The sequence below is a fragment of the Balaenoptera physalus genome (genome assembly GCF_965194825.1).
Source record: "Balaenoptera physalus genome assembly, chromosome: 2".
Taxonomy (NCBI): Eukaryota; Metazoa; Chordata; class Mammalia; order Artiodactyla; family Balaenopteridae; genus Balaenoptera; species Balaenoptera physalus.
This window is the reverse complement of record NC_138883.1, coordinates 64,943,622-64,960,683: the sequence shown is the minus strand read 5'-3', so window position 1 is coordinate 64,960,683 and position 17,062 is coordinate 64,943,622. Positions and strand designations below refer to the sequence as shown.

General features: G+C 39.5%; 2 protein-coding genes across 13 annotated transcripts in view; one reads left to right on the top strand and one right to left on the bottom strand.

Annotated features, from left to right (window-relative positions):
• LOC309656113 (uncharacterized protein) overlaps positions 1-17,062 on the bottom strand; it is a 761,916-nt gene that overhangs the window by 56,652 nt on the left and 688,202 nt on the right. The window lies entirely within an intron of this gene.
• Positions 1-17,062, top strand: part of NPAS3 (neuronal PAS domain protein 3) — an 858,029-nt gene that overhangs the window by 729,388 nt on the left and 111,579 nt on the right. For all 12 annotated transcript variants that reach the window (XM_082452092.1, XM_082452090.1, XM_082452091.1 and 9 more), the window contains one exon: positions 1,551-1,725. In XM_082452092.1, the coding sequence (XP_082308218.1) occupies positions 1,551-1,725 (175 nt within the window). The remainder of the gene's footprint in view (positions 1-1,550; positions 1,726-17,062) is intronic.

The following is a 17,062-nucleotide window of genomic DNA, read 5'->3' as shown; positions in this document are numbered from 1 at the left end:
GAAATTATAGAGTCAGTAGTTGGGTAATACAGGAGAGCATAATTTAATAGCAAAGAGAAAGTACCTCATTTTCAGTGAAAGGTATGCAAGCCTTTTTCAGGAATAGTTATTAACCAAACTGAATTTAGCCTCCCATTTTTCGGCCTCTGCCTCTGTTAATTGATAGATGCTGAAGATGTGTTGACTGTTAAGAGTTTAATCAAATGGTGTCTGGGAGTCGATGTGATCATTTTACCGGGACTTGGAGTTCTGGGGATAATAATTGCTCTGAGTATTACGCTCACTGTGACAGTATGCCCACCACCAGCCTTCCTTCTTGGCAGGAAAAAGAGTGCAGGCAGTCGGGTGGAATTTGGAGGGATGCTGCAAATTACACAGGAAAGGCAGGTGAGGTCGGAAGCGGTTCTAGGTAAATATCCACCAAGAAACTTGTGACAGTCTGAACTTCTGGCAGTTTCTGTAGCACATCATAGCTGGCCTGAGACCATTAAACTCCAGAGGAATGGGAAAGCCATTAGTGACCCGGGAAAGAGCTTTTTCTTGTTCTGTTGCTAACACATCTCTCCCTGCCATAGTACCTGTAACCCAACTACATTATTTTAGGACCATGATTGCTATTCTTGGAAGGAGGTAAGAGTTATAGCATCAGAGGAGTACAGAGGTAAGGCCAGTCCTTACGAGTGACTTCTGCCCCTCAGACAGCACATGCCCCAGACAGGGGCCACGCCTGACAGCATTGCAAAAGGCAGTTCTTCCATTCCAGGCTAGCCCTCTTCTGATATTTGATATTCATTCTCTACCTTTAGCGTCAGCCTAATACAAAGAGTATACAAAATAAAACATTTTTTAAAGCCCTCAAGGAGGTTTGTACCATGTATTTTATTAGATTGAAGGCAAAACAAGCTGATACCAGCAGAAAAAAAATGGCTGCTTCAGACCCCAGCTGACCTCTTTTGCACGGAAAATTCTCCATATGATTACAGAGCTAATGAGTAGTCTTTAATGAAAACATTATGCCTTTGCATATATTTGTAAGCAGCACTTCTTCCATTTAAATTTACATAGAAATAAGCTGATATGTATAAATACACATCCTGGAAATCTGTGTATTTTAAGGAAAATCCTCCTCCGCTATCTCTGGTTGTTTCTATACAAAGCTCAAACTTCTCAATAAGCAAACTGTAGAATTCAGTCAATCATCCGGTTGACACCAAACATGCAAGTATTTGATGATGCGTGGATAAAACAGCTGAACTCAGGCAGACCCATCCACATTTCACAGAACGGTTTGGCTTTATGCAAACAACAGGGTATGAGAAAAAACTGGGCTAAACAATTGCTAAATAAATACCTGTGGGAAAAAAAACCTTTCTCTTTCAATTTCAAGAATCCTTAAGCGTGTGAGGATCAAGACTAAGGACCAGGATTGTTTCCGGAGGCTTCACGGATTTCCTTTTCTGCTCAGAAGCTGAATCGCAGTGGGGCTAAATTTGAAAATGAAAAGCCTGTGACAACTTTCTTTCCCACTCTTCTTTCTCTTCCCCCTCTAGGTGGAGCTGACAGGCAGCAGCGTCTTTGACTATGTCCACCCCGGGGACCACGTGGAGATGGCAGAGCAGCTGGGCATGAAGCTCCCGCCCGGGCGGGGTCTCCTCTCGCAGGGCACCGCTGAAGATGGAGCCAGCTCAGCGTCTTCCTCCTCCCACTCAGAAACCCCAGAGCCAGGTGGGACTTGCAATTCCAACGTGTGGGTTGGTGGGCAGGACCTTTGCCAATGATTGCGCTCAAGTTGCCAGTGTGAAGAGACTATAAATAGGTCTAATGGTATTTAACGATTCCATGCAGCTTTCTGTCCTGTGCAGTAATTAAGTAAGGAGGAGATTTGAAAATAAGAAGACATTTTAATAAGTATAATCCAGAGATCTGATTTCGGGTGAACAATACATACAGAATGTACCCATTCCTTTAGTTTCTCTTTCAAATTCATGGAGGGAAAAGGTTCCGATTTGGAAAGCCGTCTGCCTTTCATTGTTACCATGGCTAAATGTAATGCATTTATTTATTATTCAGCAAAATTGATGGCAGAGACTTTTTGAATATTAGCTTGTGGAGAATTAAAAGTATTAGGGGCGTGCAGAAATCTTGGTTTTTTTTTTCTTTTTTTTTTAAAGCATCAGAAGGTACTTGAAAGATGTGAACAGATAAATTAAGGCTAAAAAGAAAACAGAAATGGCTACATTTTAAACTGCCTTTCCACCCTCAGTATTTAATTAGATCAATTGTATAGAGGAATGAACAGAGGTGACATTCCTCATTGGGATTCCTTCCAGGACTCTTATAGACTTTGCATTCAGAATGTTCCCATTTTCATTGTGTTGTACTGATGATAATTTAAGTATTAGGGGAAAATCCATTTATAAATTAAACAAAATGACTTGATATCCATCAGTCCCCTAGTTCATCAAGCTGTTCAAACACGGGGAAGATTGGCTGGTCGGCCTGGGTCTTCCGAGAGCGCTGGTAATTAGATCTGCGAAGGATTTATTCTTTGCTGATTGGGGCTTTAAATTAATTGAAGTTCCACATTTGTGGTTTTGTCCTTTTTGTACTTTTTTAGAGGAGATATTTCATATTCTTGTGTGGTAGAGTGCTTGGCCAAGCAGCAGTGGTTTAAATGTTAATTTTTCTCATGAGAAGTTTAAGATTTTTAATGAATCAAGGGCTGATTTGAAGTGCAAAGTTTTATTTGCTTACTTGGGAAATTATTTTTGCCCTCTAAAGATGTTTGTACTTTACTTGATATGTTGTTTTAAAGCAGATTCACAGCACAAAAGCATTTTGTGAAAGAGAAATGGAAAAAAAAAAACCAAAACCTATCTTAAGGTTAATGTTAAAATAACTCTACATACTTCCAAGAAAATAATTTGGTCTGCTTAGAAATAATCACAGCGTGTTTGCACACACAGAAGGGAAAAAACATATTTGCCTCTTTTGGAAATATTTTAATTCCTTCTAGAAGCAATCCATGTTTCCCCATTTAAGTTAACTGCAGCTTCTAGGGCATTATTTTGTAGCATTGGTTGTGGGGGGGGGGGGGGCATCCTTCTCCAGTGAACCCCATGCATGAGAAAAGAGTATTTAAGACTACTCTTTACCATTTAAACATGAAAATAATTCTATTCCAAGAGGTCGGGGGAGTCATATATCCTTATACCATAGCTCACTGACTTCCCTGAATAGATACATCAGTGAGATCACTGGACCTGCTTTTTAGTCAATAGAATGTTTATATTTGGGCATATTTGAGAAGAAACACATGAAAATAGTTTTCTACTCCATTCTGGAGTTGGACTGGGAAACAAGGTTGCTCATGACTCTTAAACACTCAGTGCGTAAGAAATCAAGTTTATAAACCTTAGTACGAACTAAGACCTTGGAAAAGTGGACTTTTCCCTGAATCACAAACCCGCAAGCTAAGAAGAATCTTCAAGAATCCTTTAATCCAACCTCCAATTTATGCAACCATCCCTTTACAGCAAAACCAACAGATGCCCTTCCAATCTCTGCTGGCACTCATTCCTAACAGGAAGCTAAGGAACATACAAGGCTTCCCACTCCATTGGTGAGCAGCTCTGATAGAAAGTTATTCCTAATATGGAGTCGGAACCTACTTTGCTGCATCTTCTCCCCCCACTGATCGGAGGTCTGCCCTCTGGGACAACATTTCAGATTTACTCTTTCCTCCCCATCACAGCCTCTCAAATATATGAAGTCAGATTCAAGAAATTGTTCCTCCCTCCTTCCTTCTCCTTTTCAAGTCAAACCACCCTCATTCCACAACCATTATTCAATGGCATGTTGCTAAGACCCTCACCATCCTAGCCACCCTCACCTGGCTGTGCTTCCATTTGTTGGTGACCCTCTAAAAATAGGGTTCTGAGAGCTGAGTGCAGCCTCTAGATGTATTGTGACAAGTACAAAGCAGAGGGACTGCCACCTTTCTTGGTTTAGGCTACTATACTCCTGTTATGCAGCCCACGGTTGAAGTAGGTCCTCTTGGCAGCCAGGTCCCACTGTTGATTCATATTGAACTTGATGTCTCCCCCAAACACATGTTAAGGGTGACTTGTACCTTGGAAGAGAAAAAAATCCACAGCCTATAAACCAGTTCTACTAGGATATCCTAAACTAGAGTCAAATCGACCCATTTAAGATTAAATATAAAAACTCTGATAAATCCCATGCCTTCCGTGAAGCACCAGGATGTGCTCAGTTCCACTTAGTGTTCTTTAATTCTAGTTATCAGAAAAATAACATACCTCCTTTATACAAGGACACTTCATTTATCCTTAAAGTATGACTGAAAATTTACTTGGGTTTCTTTCCGCTGTTTTCCTGGCCTTCCTTGAGCCATCCTAACTAGTAAAATGGAAAACCCTGCTTTGCACATTCCTTAACAACTTGGGCTCGTTAGCAACAATCGCATTAGGAAGTGTCTCTTGTTGGAGAGTGTATTTCTCACCATTAGAGAAGGTTAAACTGGCTTTGCCTTAAAATTCTGTAGTGTTGGTTATTTGCCATCTTTGGCTTAAAAAGGCAATTAGATTGACTGCTCAAATACTGAAAGGCAGTGTAGGATGCTACCTTTAACTAAATATCTTCACTAATGCAGATCATTGCTCCAGGAGATTTACTTTAAAAGTTCATGTCAGGAACTATATCCCAAAGCTGCTTATGTTTCTTAAAAGCTGAAAGAACTTTAACAAGATTTTCTAATTCTTAATAACATGAAGGAACATTTTTGAAGACTGTTGTTCACTACATCATAATCTTTTAAACTCTGATAAAACACCGATTCTTGCTTAAAGAGTAGTATAATTTGGTTGGAAAACAGATATCAATATGTGGTGATTATGAAAATGAAGGAACTAGTAGGTATAGAATTTTTCAGGAGCCCTGATGTGTTCAGTGTAGCATTACTAAATGACTGAAATCTAAATAACATTTGGCATTATAATAAAAGGAAATAAGTGACTAAACCAGCCTAAGAGGCAGTGATCCTGTGCCATAATAGGAATTCTTTTTCTTCGAACTGCCAGCCCTGTGATTGTCTTGTCTTGAATTAGTCTCAAGATAATGAGAGAGAGGAAAAAAAAAATCTGTTGACTGGACAGCAAACCCAAATAAATATTTTATATGTATGCACATTCGTTAATAGTTTAATAAATATGATATTTCTTTTAGAGAAATTTTCAGGCAGGCATAAGAAAAATAAATGGGTAGCCTACTTTAAAAAGTTATAAAGTTCTAGAGCGCCTCTTTAGGGCTTGATCCAAGCATTTTGGAAGAGATTGCTCTGTGCTGCCCACAGCCTTTTCTCTGCTCCTGTGGGTTCCTGCAAGGTGGCGGGCACAGAACCTCTGGAATACGACATCTGGATGGCTCAGTTTGTTTTTGTGGATCTGCTTATATCTTTTCATCACTCTTAATGATTCTTTAATCTTGGGATTATGAGTGATATCCTTTTAAAAAAAATAAATTGCAGGGCTTCCCTGGTGGCGCAGTAGTTAAGAATCTGCCTGCCAATGCAGGGGACACGGGTTTGAGCCCTGGTCCGGGAAGATCCCACATGCTGCAGAGCAATGAAGCCCGTGAGCCACAACTACTGAGCCTGCACTCTAGAGCCCGCGAGCCACAACTACCGAGCCCATGCACCACAACTACTGAAGCCCGCGCGCCTAGAGCCCGTGCTCCGCAACACGAGAAGCCGCTGCAATGAAGAGCAGCCCCCGCCCGCCTCAACTAGCAGAAAGCCTGTGTGCAGCAACGAAGACCCAACGCAGCCAAAAATTAAAAAAAAAAAAAAAATTTCAGTGCCGCATCTTTTATATGCTTAATAAACAGAAGAGCAGCTCTTTCAAGAAATCCCGGAGGTACTTGAAATATCTCCGTATTTTGAAAGCAAAGAGTAATATTCCTTGGGTTTGGTCATCAAATTGTTGTGTTTTACTCCCTCCTTCTCCTTATTAAAACAGCTTGATATTTTCCAATTATAAAATTCATGCCCTTTGTGAAAAATTCAGAGAATGCAGAAAACAAAGAATAAAGGCCAACATACTCCCTACCCCGAAATAACCACTGTTCTTATACACTAGATATCCTTCTAGATTTTGTTTCTGTAAATATGTATACAAACATAGTTATGTAGTGGGATTTTCTGTTTGACTAAAATAAAACCATAACGTACATGCTTCTGGCAGCCTGCTTTTTCACTTAACCTCACAGGCCACTTTCCCTGTCATGTTTCTCACTTTAACGTAGAATTTCCTTTCTGTCTCCAGTGGTTTGTTTCCCTCTAGCTAACAATCAGCTCCCAGCCATGGGACCACTGTCAGGAGAAACATACCTAGGTCCTGCTTTGGAGGGCATTCAGCCAGGACCAGAGATTCTCGCTGCTTATTGAATGGGCACGAGCTCACGGAGGGAGAAATCAATACTGTAGTGGGGTTTAGACAATTTAGCAAAATGTATGAGACAGTACTTTTGGTGAAGAGTAAGAGTAACTACAGCAACATGGTTAACCGTTGGTTGTCTAAAGTAAAGGTTACTGTGTTTTGTCTAAACTTTCAGCAGATCTAGCCTGTTACGGGAGGTTAAGATAATTATTGCAGGAGTATGATCTCTATGCTATTACGCCTATTCTATGTCCTGAATATTTTAAAGGCAAGCAAAACTGAAGCAGTTGAGTACTTGCCCGAATAGAAATAATCTGCATTTTCTACTTATGCCCCTGTGCTCTGGTAAATTTGATCAGCTCCCGATTCTACAGGAACTCAATTCCTCTGCACTCGTTAGACGATTTTCATAATACTAGATATAATTAAAGGAACAAATGTTTAGGAATAACAATAAAGAATGTAAAAATTTATCTGAGGATCTGATCAATATTTTATTTCCAAAGCGCTTAGATACGAGATATAATTGTACTTTTATGGGTGAATTATTTACCATCTAGTATAGGGTTGAGGTGGGAAGGGGAGGTTCTCTGATTTTTTTTTTTTTTTTTTTTTTTGGTATTGGTTTAAGTTTCCTATCAATGAACTGAATTTAGAAGTCGGGCAAGGGAAACCATCTTACTAACCTCACATCCAACCTCAGTCCCCAGACAATGTGACTGTAGCTACAGCACTTTCTGCTGTACTGCAAATGTCAAACAGAAGGTGTAATGGATTTAATATTAGCGCTGGCCAAGGTGCTGAGGGAGCTGTTAATAATGTCACTCCACTTATTGATCTGAAGCCTTTAAAAATCAAAGAAAAGTGAGAGATCCCCTACTGGGGAAAGGCACACAGTGACTGGTTTTTATTGCCAATATATTTCTACATATAGAGTGGCAACTTTCTGAAATTATGTTATCACCATTCATCTCTGTGAGATTTTTGGAGTCATTATATGGTAAGATAATATCATGGAGACTGCTCCGCATGCTAATGCTAGAAGATCAGGCCAAGTACTTTTAGACATAAATAGAGCTTGATAATTTGTGTAGTAACTACAATATTCAAGCTGTCAAATGATAGGAGGTTTATTAGCACTAGATTTATTCGTGATGACAATGTTGGACCCACAGAAAGTGTGAAATACGAACTGGATAGTCACGAGGATGAACTGTCCTCTCCTTCTGCCTTTCTAAGACTCTGAATACAAACCATGCAGGGACTCACTTGAGATGGAAATGAATTCTGTTCTTACAATTAGTCTACCCTTTCAGGAAACTGGTAATCCTTCAATCTGAATGGCAGTTTGTGTGCAATGAAATTCCTGCTTTCCATAGCCTCCAACTAATAAATGGAATTAAAATGTATAATTTATGTTGAATGTTTATCAAACTGTAAACACACATTTAATTCCTTTCCATATTCATACAATATAAGCAAAGATAAATCCATCAGATAATGTACCACTGTTATCTCTGATGGATTGAATATGAAATGGATCTCTACTGTAGCTGTAGTAAAGATCCAGCCAAGTTTACGATTACCCAAAACTGGCCTGACTCCTGTTAGTACCCATGTGCACAAGTATGTGTCAAATCTAATCGTCAGAAAGCAGCCTAACAAAAAGTAATCTTTTCATAACCCAAAGAGGTCATCCTTTACGCATAAGCTCAGCTTTCATCCAAAAATTATATATGCAAAATGATGTATTTCCCTTAGCTATGCTATCGTTATTTGGAAATGAAATAGAAACTATCTTTTGCCACTCCTGAATGAAGATGACGCATGCACTCCAAAAACAAGCCAGTACTGTTACAGGGACTGCCTTGCCAAACGCAGAATGCTTCTTTTGCCTCAAAAAAGCTACATTGATGTAGTACCATTTTTTCTTGCAGAAAGTAGGCTTTTCTTAAATGTCTCCTTTATCCCCAGCTAAGCAAAATAACTGCCACAGAAGGAAATACATTTCTCCAATGCTTTCTTCTGTCCAAGGCCTAGGAACACTTAGAACCTTAATTTGTGTTTGCTCACACTTCTGTGTGCTTGTCTGTATATGACGAGAACATTTGCAAAGCAACCTTGTTTGTACTTCTAGGATCTTGCCTAAGGGAGCTAAAGAAAATAAGGAAAACTCCCTCCTTCCCACCAGGCTGTGTTGGCCCAGCATCCCTTCCAGGCCAGCTCCCAGAATGCACAGCTGCAGCACGAGGCATCCTTGGGGGCTTGACACCCTGACCTGTGAAAAATCCGTGTTGGTGACTCAGCTACAGAAGGGCAGCCTCCCTTTTGTTTCCAGAGAAGATGCTGAATGTCAGCCTAGTTCTGTATGCCATTCTGAAACTTTCTTTTCCAAAATTTAGATCACAGTGGTGGCAACTCAAAAATGTGCAACTTTTATCTAAATTAATATAATGGTATTTACAGAGTCGCAAATGGTTTGTTCAGTAATAGAAGCATTGGCCTCTTATCAAAATACACAATAGGTTCACTCAGTTTATATGTAGGATTTTTTTTCCAAACCTTCTATTGAAGGTTTAGAAAATCAATTTTTTAAACCCATTATTTTTAACAGTTGTTTTATATAGCTTGCTAGGTCATAATTTTGACTTTCCTTTCCCTATGGTGATAAGGGGTACATTTCGAAGTTTCTAAAATGAAACTCAAGACAAGTTGTAAATAGATGACCTGTTCTTCCCCATTTAAAAAAAAAAGGTGGCTGTCTTTGTCATTGGCTATTAACAAATTAAAGATTCTATTTCTATAACTCTTGCCTTGAACAAAGCACAATTTATTTGCTTTTAATACATATGACTGCACAGAAATTTCATCCCTGTCCAAATGATACCATTCTGAATTCTTCATCTGCACTAAACAGCAGACTTATGAAGGATCAGTTACCTGGCATTGACTGAGCTTTGCAGGGTGCACAGATCAAAAGAGGCGGAACTGGCTGGAAACCATTTCCACCCCTGGTGAGCAATTTACTCATGATTGCTCGCGGAAAATACTGGAAATATTGCATCTGTGTAAAGTTCGCAACTTCCAGTTGTCAGCTCTTTGCCAAGCGGTTATTCCCAAGTGTAGCTTTAGAAGCAAAGCCTACTCAGGCCACGGTGACAATGGTTGGCATTCATATCCTGCTTGGTGTATACAGAGCACAGAAACCGCTAATTACAGGAGTTAATTCACACCCTATCCCTCTGAGGCAGGTCAATGTGTTATCCTTATTTTACAGATGGGGGAAAGAAATGGAAATTCTAAGTGGCTTGCTCCAAACCACACAGGTTAGTTTAGCAGCCAAGATTAGCGGAAAGGGTAAAATATTAGGGTTGCATAGATGGGAAGCCTAGGAGCTAGATGGAGAAAGGAGTTAGGACTCTGAAAGGTATAGAACCAGAGGAATTTTCTCTGAGGGGCTTCTGAAGTCCAGAGAGCAACCTAACAATGCCCTTATACACATATTTCATCGGGCTCAACCATCTTTTGTTTTTAAATATAGTCTCTCACTGAGGACTAAAATCCTCCATCTAATACTTTCCTCTTCCTTCATCACTACATTGCAACTCCTTATACCACAATGAACAGTAGCATCTGAATCAATTATAGGCAAAACTATATAACTCCCCATTAGCTACATCTCCTCAGCCAGGAGCACAGCCAGAATTGCCTCTGTGTGCTTGGTCTCAGCTCTGCCTTGGCCAGTGCGGGGCCAGGCTCTGTGCAGCTTCTCCAGGCTCTTCCTTTCAGAACCAGTCTCCCAAGGCAAAAGAGATGGAAAAAGAGCAAGAAGACCAAAAGGGTTCATTAGGAGGTGGTCGTATCCTCCTGAAGATACCTGCTCATGAAACACAATCATGGTTTCTTGGGACCTGTGGGAAACATCAACTCATCTGTTAGTTAATAAAACTAGCTTGAGAGAGGAAGCACTTGTGTCTTTTCTCTAGTTGTTATTAACTAGAGTGAATTTTCTTTCAAGACCCAGACACACCTGATACTCGGGATTGTGTAGACTATTCAGTGACCATTGATTGCATGTCTGTCACATGTCAGACATTAGATGAAGCACTGAAGAAACAAGATGAAGTTCCCTGCCTTCCAGGAGCTGACCATCCTGTGAAGGGGACAGATCATTAATATAATGCAGGAGTGTGGTGATGACAATCAAGGCGAGGTGGTGTATGGTAGGGTAGCACTGTATCATAAGCCACTGCTATTAGCAGTCTTGGCAGAACTATCTCAGGTTTGAAACTTCAACCCTGAAATTAACAGCCCAGGAACATTGCTTCCTTGGGAGCAAGTTGCATTGACATGCCCAGACGTACACAGACCATGACTGTCAGGGACTTTGATGCACATTGTTAAGGAATTTTTGGTTTTTTGTTTGTTTGCTTAATTAGCCTGTAAAAATGCCAGCTACATGATAGGTTCACAGGAATACGAGTTCCTCTCTACTGATCTTTCTGGCTCTGTAGGAGTGTTCTGAATGGGAAGTACCCCCGAACTGCACCCCTTCCACTTGTACTGCACTGATTTCACTAACTGAAATTCAGGAAATGCTGGCTTTGGAAAACTGTACTGACTCTTTTAGCTTTTTCTATTCAAGGTAAAACTTGTTGCAAATATTCTAATATTAATGATGATATTAATAAATACCTTTTATTATCTTTTACCTATATGTTCCAATTACATGAATAGGCATGTTTTAAGTAATCTATTTCTCAAAATGTCCCTAAACCAAAATTAGAGATGGTAAATGGCTTGCCTCCACACCAGAGTAGACTGTGGCCCTGGGATTTGATCTCAGGCCATGTGTTTTGTTTTGAGCACTTTGCTAGGTGCTTACAGAGAACACAAGAGGTAGAAGATATGACACCTGCCTTTAGGAAACTGATCATCGTCAGTAGAAGATTTATACACAGTCAACAACCAGAGAAAAAAAGAAGCATAACACTGCTGCTGTCCTCAACTGAGACATAAAATTGGCAAGTGGTGTAAGAAGTCAGGGAGAGGCTAAATGACTGTGGGTGGCTTTGATGAACAGGGTTGCCCTGCATGAAAACCAACCTAAGAGCAAAGAGGCAGAGATGATCTTCCAGGAGACTCATCTCAAGGAACAAAGTGGGAGTGAGGACACTGCATTTAGGAGGCAGGAAGGAGCCCTGCCTTCCTCAACGAGGCAAGGATGCATGCTTATCCAGGATGGAGCCAGATCTCAGAGCAGCTGAAGTACCAGAGAAAAGCATCTTAGATGGGTGTGATAAGTAGTTCTGAGTGTAACTCATTCAACAGAGCAGTGATCCGATGAAAACATTATTTTAACACTTATAAATACAAAAATAAAGTTTGAATTTGGAAGGCTCCTTCCTTGAGGGTCATATTATACAACTACCTATGGCCTCCTGAATCCCTATACAACATAACTACTACTATTCATTGAACGGTTGCCAAGCGTCAAGCACTCTGCTAAGCCCATTATATGCATTACCTCATTCATTCCTCACAAACTACTATGAAGAAGGTATCATTATTTTTCCCATTGTACAGAAGAAGGAACTGAGAGAAAAATTTTTTTTAATTTGGAAAAGTCATACAGTTAGTAGCTGGAGAGCCTAGGCTTTAAAGCCAAGCAGTTTGACACCAGAGTTTCTCTTCGTAATCATTCCACCAAGCTGCTTCTCAATATCTACCTAAAATAGCTGTCCAACCCCTACCTGAGACCACCAGCTGGGGACACTCTCCATCCTTCCTAGGCAGCTCTGACTGTTAGAACAGTCTTCCTGATGTTATGCTGATTCCTGTCTACTGGTAACTTATGTTCACCGGACTTATTCCCTGATCCTTTATTTTTGCAAGAATATGAAGGATGTGTGGAATAGAGCAGACTGGAAGCAAAGGAAACCATTCAAGAGGCCATTTCTTTAATCAAGAAGCAAGTGAGTAGACCTTGAGAAGAATTATTGCAAAGGAAGAAACGATGATTTGGAACTAAGATAACAGAAAAAGGTAGAAATATACCTGTGGTCAGTCTTTAGCCAGGAGCTAATGATTAATAATCTAGAAATTATGCACATCTCAAGCTTTCACATAATTAGGATTGATGACACCATCTGTCCACTTTCATTTTTTTATCAATTGGTAATAAAATCTGGAAATATTCAAAAATTACAAAATTACATATGCTATTTATCATGAAATATTAAGATGCAAATTTCCTTAGGGTTCAAAGCTGTTCCTCTTTATGGTTTACTAAAGTATCTTGTGCCTTAAGTAAAATACGTCTGCTGGTCAGTGCCTCTCACTTGTCAGGGGATGTCCTCTCCACATAAAAACATCAGTAAGAGCAATGGTGAAATTGGTGACATAAAGAATTAAAACTCTACTATCCTGTGTCCAGCCGTCTCTTGGTTGACATTGGAGGAGGATTAAAATTATCTGTTGACCCCCCCCAAATTACTGTTAGTCAAAATGAGATAGAAATTGATTTAATTGATCATATAAAAGTGAATTTAAAATGTGACCAATATTTAGGGAAATACTTTCCATTTCACAAAAGTAATATAAAAGTGTAAAAATAACAAAATTCCAATAGTCTAGGTATGGAAAACATTCACGCATTCATTTCTTCACTCATTCAGTCATTATTTCTTTCATGTGCATGGGACAAGCTCTATCTTAGAACCTGAGATATGGTAGTTACTAAAAAGGTCCTTGTTCTCATAGAACATATATTCACATAAACCACCTGACACAAGGCTTTCAGTTGAAAGATTCCATTTCATAAACAAGAGGTAAATCTTTACATCAGACTGTAATGGACCGGTTGGGCCTCCTCTGCTTCTAAAATGCAGAGCTGACACAGATTCTAAGCCAGTACTTCCAAAATGCATTCTTTATCATAATTGCCCTGTGCAATGCTCTTCGTGAAAAGGACCCCCTAGTTAGAGTAGAGGAAAAAGCTTCAGTGCACATCTTCTCATTGATGATCAACAATGAACATTAACTTAGTGAAGATTTGAAATGTGTATGATCAGTAAGTCTGTTTATTTTGTTTGAACTAAGCTTTCTAGTCTATTTATTGTTTGAACTATGGGAAACTGTTTTTAGAGAGAAACTCCTACCCACACCCCAGAAACACGTAATGAAGCCCTTGATCTTGTTTCTGCTACCGGAAGCCACTCCTCCCATCCACGCCAGTCTCTTCTTCCAGGGCAGGCATGATCACAGTCTGGCCACTCAGCTCAGAGGTTAAATTATCCACTTCCTCTGGTCATTCCCCCAATTGTCTCTCCTCAGTCCTCAGGGTACCCTTCAAGCTTTCCTAAAGATGAGCCCCTAGATGAATCTAGTAATTAACTAAAAAGTTGTAAGACAAGACCTGTCAGTTCCAAGTTGCACAGTTTTTAGAGCAGCCCTGGGTTTTGATTGGCAGGTCTCACATCCCCCTTTCACCCTGTCTTCTCTATTTTTCATTTAATAAGCAGAGCACAAACGTCTCTGGTTTCCCACCCACTAAAGCAATACGCTAATAGATTTTGGTGTAAGGGTATGATGATGGCTGCCCAGGGTTCTGTTCATTGCTCCCCTCCCCAGTGATGACCCTAACCAGTTACCACTGGTCGCAGAAACAAAAATGTCAGGATACAAGAACAAGAATGTGAATACAAGAACAAGACTGTTAAGGTGTTGAGACAGGAGACACAGTACGGTGGTGGTAATCAGTTCCTACGTTGTTTTCTCTGATTTGTAGCAATTTAATTCAATTGCACTGCCCATATTATAGATTTTTAAAGTCTGCAGTCTGGCTAACTTGCAGGTTACCCGAATAACTGAGAATTGATGACATAAGAAGATGACAACCCTAACCCAAATTGCGGGACATTCTCGTTATACTAGTTTCTGTAGCAGTTGCAAATATGTAAGTGCACAGGGTCCTCCTGACTCTGTCACTTATCAGAAATTTGACCTTGATCAAGTTAATTAACTTACATGTGCCTCAGTTTCCCATTGTAAAATTTTGGCCCTCTAGTATATTGAATAGTTTGGAGAATGGGGTAGGAATAATCAATCACCTGCTGGTTTTAACTTCATATGAATTAACATATTAACATTCCTTATGGTGTCGTTAATACATCTAAAATGCTTAGAACAATAGCATGGTGCATCATAAGTGTTCAGTGAGTGTTGTCATTATTATTCAGTCTGTTGAGTTAAGCCTTCTCTTATCGCCAAAGTTATTCCTTACATGACGTCTGGCCAGGGCTTAGGTGACAAAGTTGACTCTTGCGCCAACTTGAAAGGCTTGAATTTGGGCTTCATTGTCACCATGTTCCCATTCTCTCTCTTAAAGATCCCAGATTCTACATGAATCACAGTACCCATGGGTGTGCTTCTGAAAATACACACACACACACCTGAAACAGAGTCCTTTTGGAAAGGCTCCATTTAAGGGGAAAGACTCTCTTGGAAATAGATATAATTTACCTTCCTCCAGCCTCACTAATGCACAGATTCTGTTTTGCAGTTTCACTATTTTTTTTTTTTTTTGCATACTTGGTTTTCTTAAAGCATAGTAGAGGTGCACAATTCTTATTCTCAGAGGTCCAGCCCACTGTTTTGGATTCTGAACAGCAAGATAGGCCTGCTGACTTCCCCTTTTCTAAGGCTAGCTTGGAGTCTGCCCAGACCCACTTTGGACTAGACCTCAATGTTGGTCTCCAAGGGTCTGCAGCTTCCAGCCTGGCCTATTAAAATGTGTTCTGCTTATGACCCAAAGATTTAGCTGCTACACAGCATATATGATGTGCTTGACTGATATCTTCCCTTTTATAAAATTAATTTTTATTGGAATATAGTTGATTTACAATGTTGTGTTAGTTTCTGCCGTACAGCAAAGTGAATCAGTTATACATATATCCACTCTTTTATAGATTCTTTTCCCATATAGGTCATTACAGATTATTGAGCAGAGTTCCCTGTGCTATACAGTAGGTCCTTATTAGTTATATATTTTATATATATAGTAGTGTGTATATGTCAATCCCAATCTCCCAGTTTATCCCTCCCCCCACCTTCCCCCTTGGTAACCATAAGTTTGTTTTCTACATCTGTGATTCTATTTCTGTTTTGTAAATAAGTTTGTACCATTTTTTTTTTAGATTCCACATATAACCAATATCATGTGATATTTGTCTTTTGATATCGCCCCTTCTTATCTAGTTGGGCCATTGCAGTGTGGCCATAGCCACAGCATGGATTACGCTTCACAAAAGACTAAGTGACGTCGAATGGGATGTGAGGTCTCTATGACCTACGGCTCCTGTTACTATCAAATCAGTTTTCATGCATCCTCTGGTCTGTGCTGGAGAACAGGGTGGAAGTACCCAGCTATTGATCTGAACTTTAAATGAATCAATTTATTTTGTGTAGGAGGGCTTCAGTTCCTCACTAATCTTGAGAACGGAAATGAGTGTAAATCTGGTGGAATGCTCCTATAAAAGCAAGAGAGATGCCCAGATGCCCTAGCCAGAGGTCCTATATATGGACTTAAAGAAAGAAGCTCATTTCACATAGGCCACCAAACAGTCATGAGATGTTAATGACTTTTAGTCACTGCCAACCTGGACAAAATTCAAGCCAATGACCTATGGGTGAAAGGCTCTATATATCCCATTACCAATCCCCTGAGCCATCCGGTCGCCCCTGACAAGGTATTTTATCATACCCAGTACAGAGCAGTATGGTAGTCCAAATTCCTATACCATCAGAAAATCTTCTTCTACTATTTAAAATAAAAGGGAGCATTTTAAGAATAAAAGAGAGGCAGAAGACCTAGTTCCTCAAATAAAGGAGCAATTACAAAAAAAAAAAAAAAAAACCTTTGGGAAAAGACATACACACACATATACATAGCATTGAGACTTTTTTTAATTCCAGTATTTTTTCATCATGTTTACTCCACTGCACATTTGATTCTGCCTCTGGATATTTAGTAAACTGGCATATCTCAGAGTTCCCATTAAAAAAAGTCATTAGTTTTAGTTTACCATTTGTATAAAGCTGATTCGTTAAACCCTTGATGCTTTCTTTCCTAGCTTGTTTTTAAGTGTCATAAATAAATGACTTAAATGTCCCACAAGACAAATGTTCTTTAATCATCTAATGTACTCATTTATCCTAAGCCTTAACCTTACTCCTAAATTAAGTCTGTTGCAAAAACATAACTTCATCTAAAAACACCCATCAATCCTACATGGTTTTGATAAGCACATTTAAAAAACATAAACAATCAGACAGTTGTCAATCTGGGTGAAGCCCAGTCCCATTTAAGAGTTATTCGCCAAGAGCTATATTTCATGCCCATACCACCAATGGAATTATAAAAGAGAATGGCTGGTATTCGGGCCTTTGCTGAGAGTTCATGTTGTGAAATGGTTTACGAGAGTATAAAATGAAACAAAGACTAGACGAGAGAGAATCCTCATTCCACATCAAATACATTCTGTTTTGTTTTTGGAAACTATTAATACTTAGACAATATTGTAAATGCATTAAAATTTCATGATCAC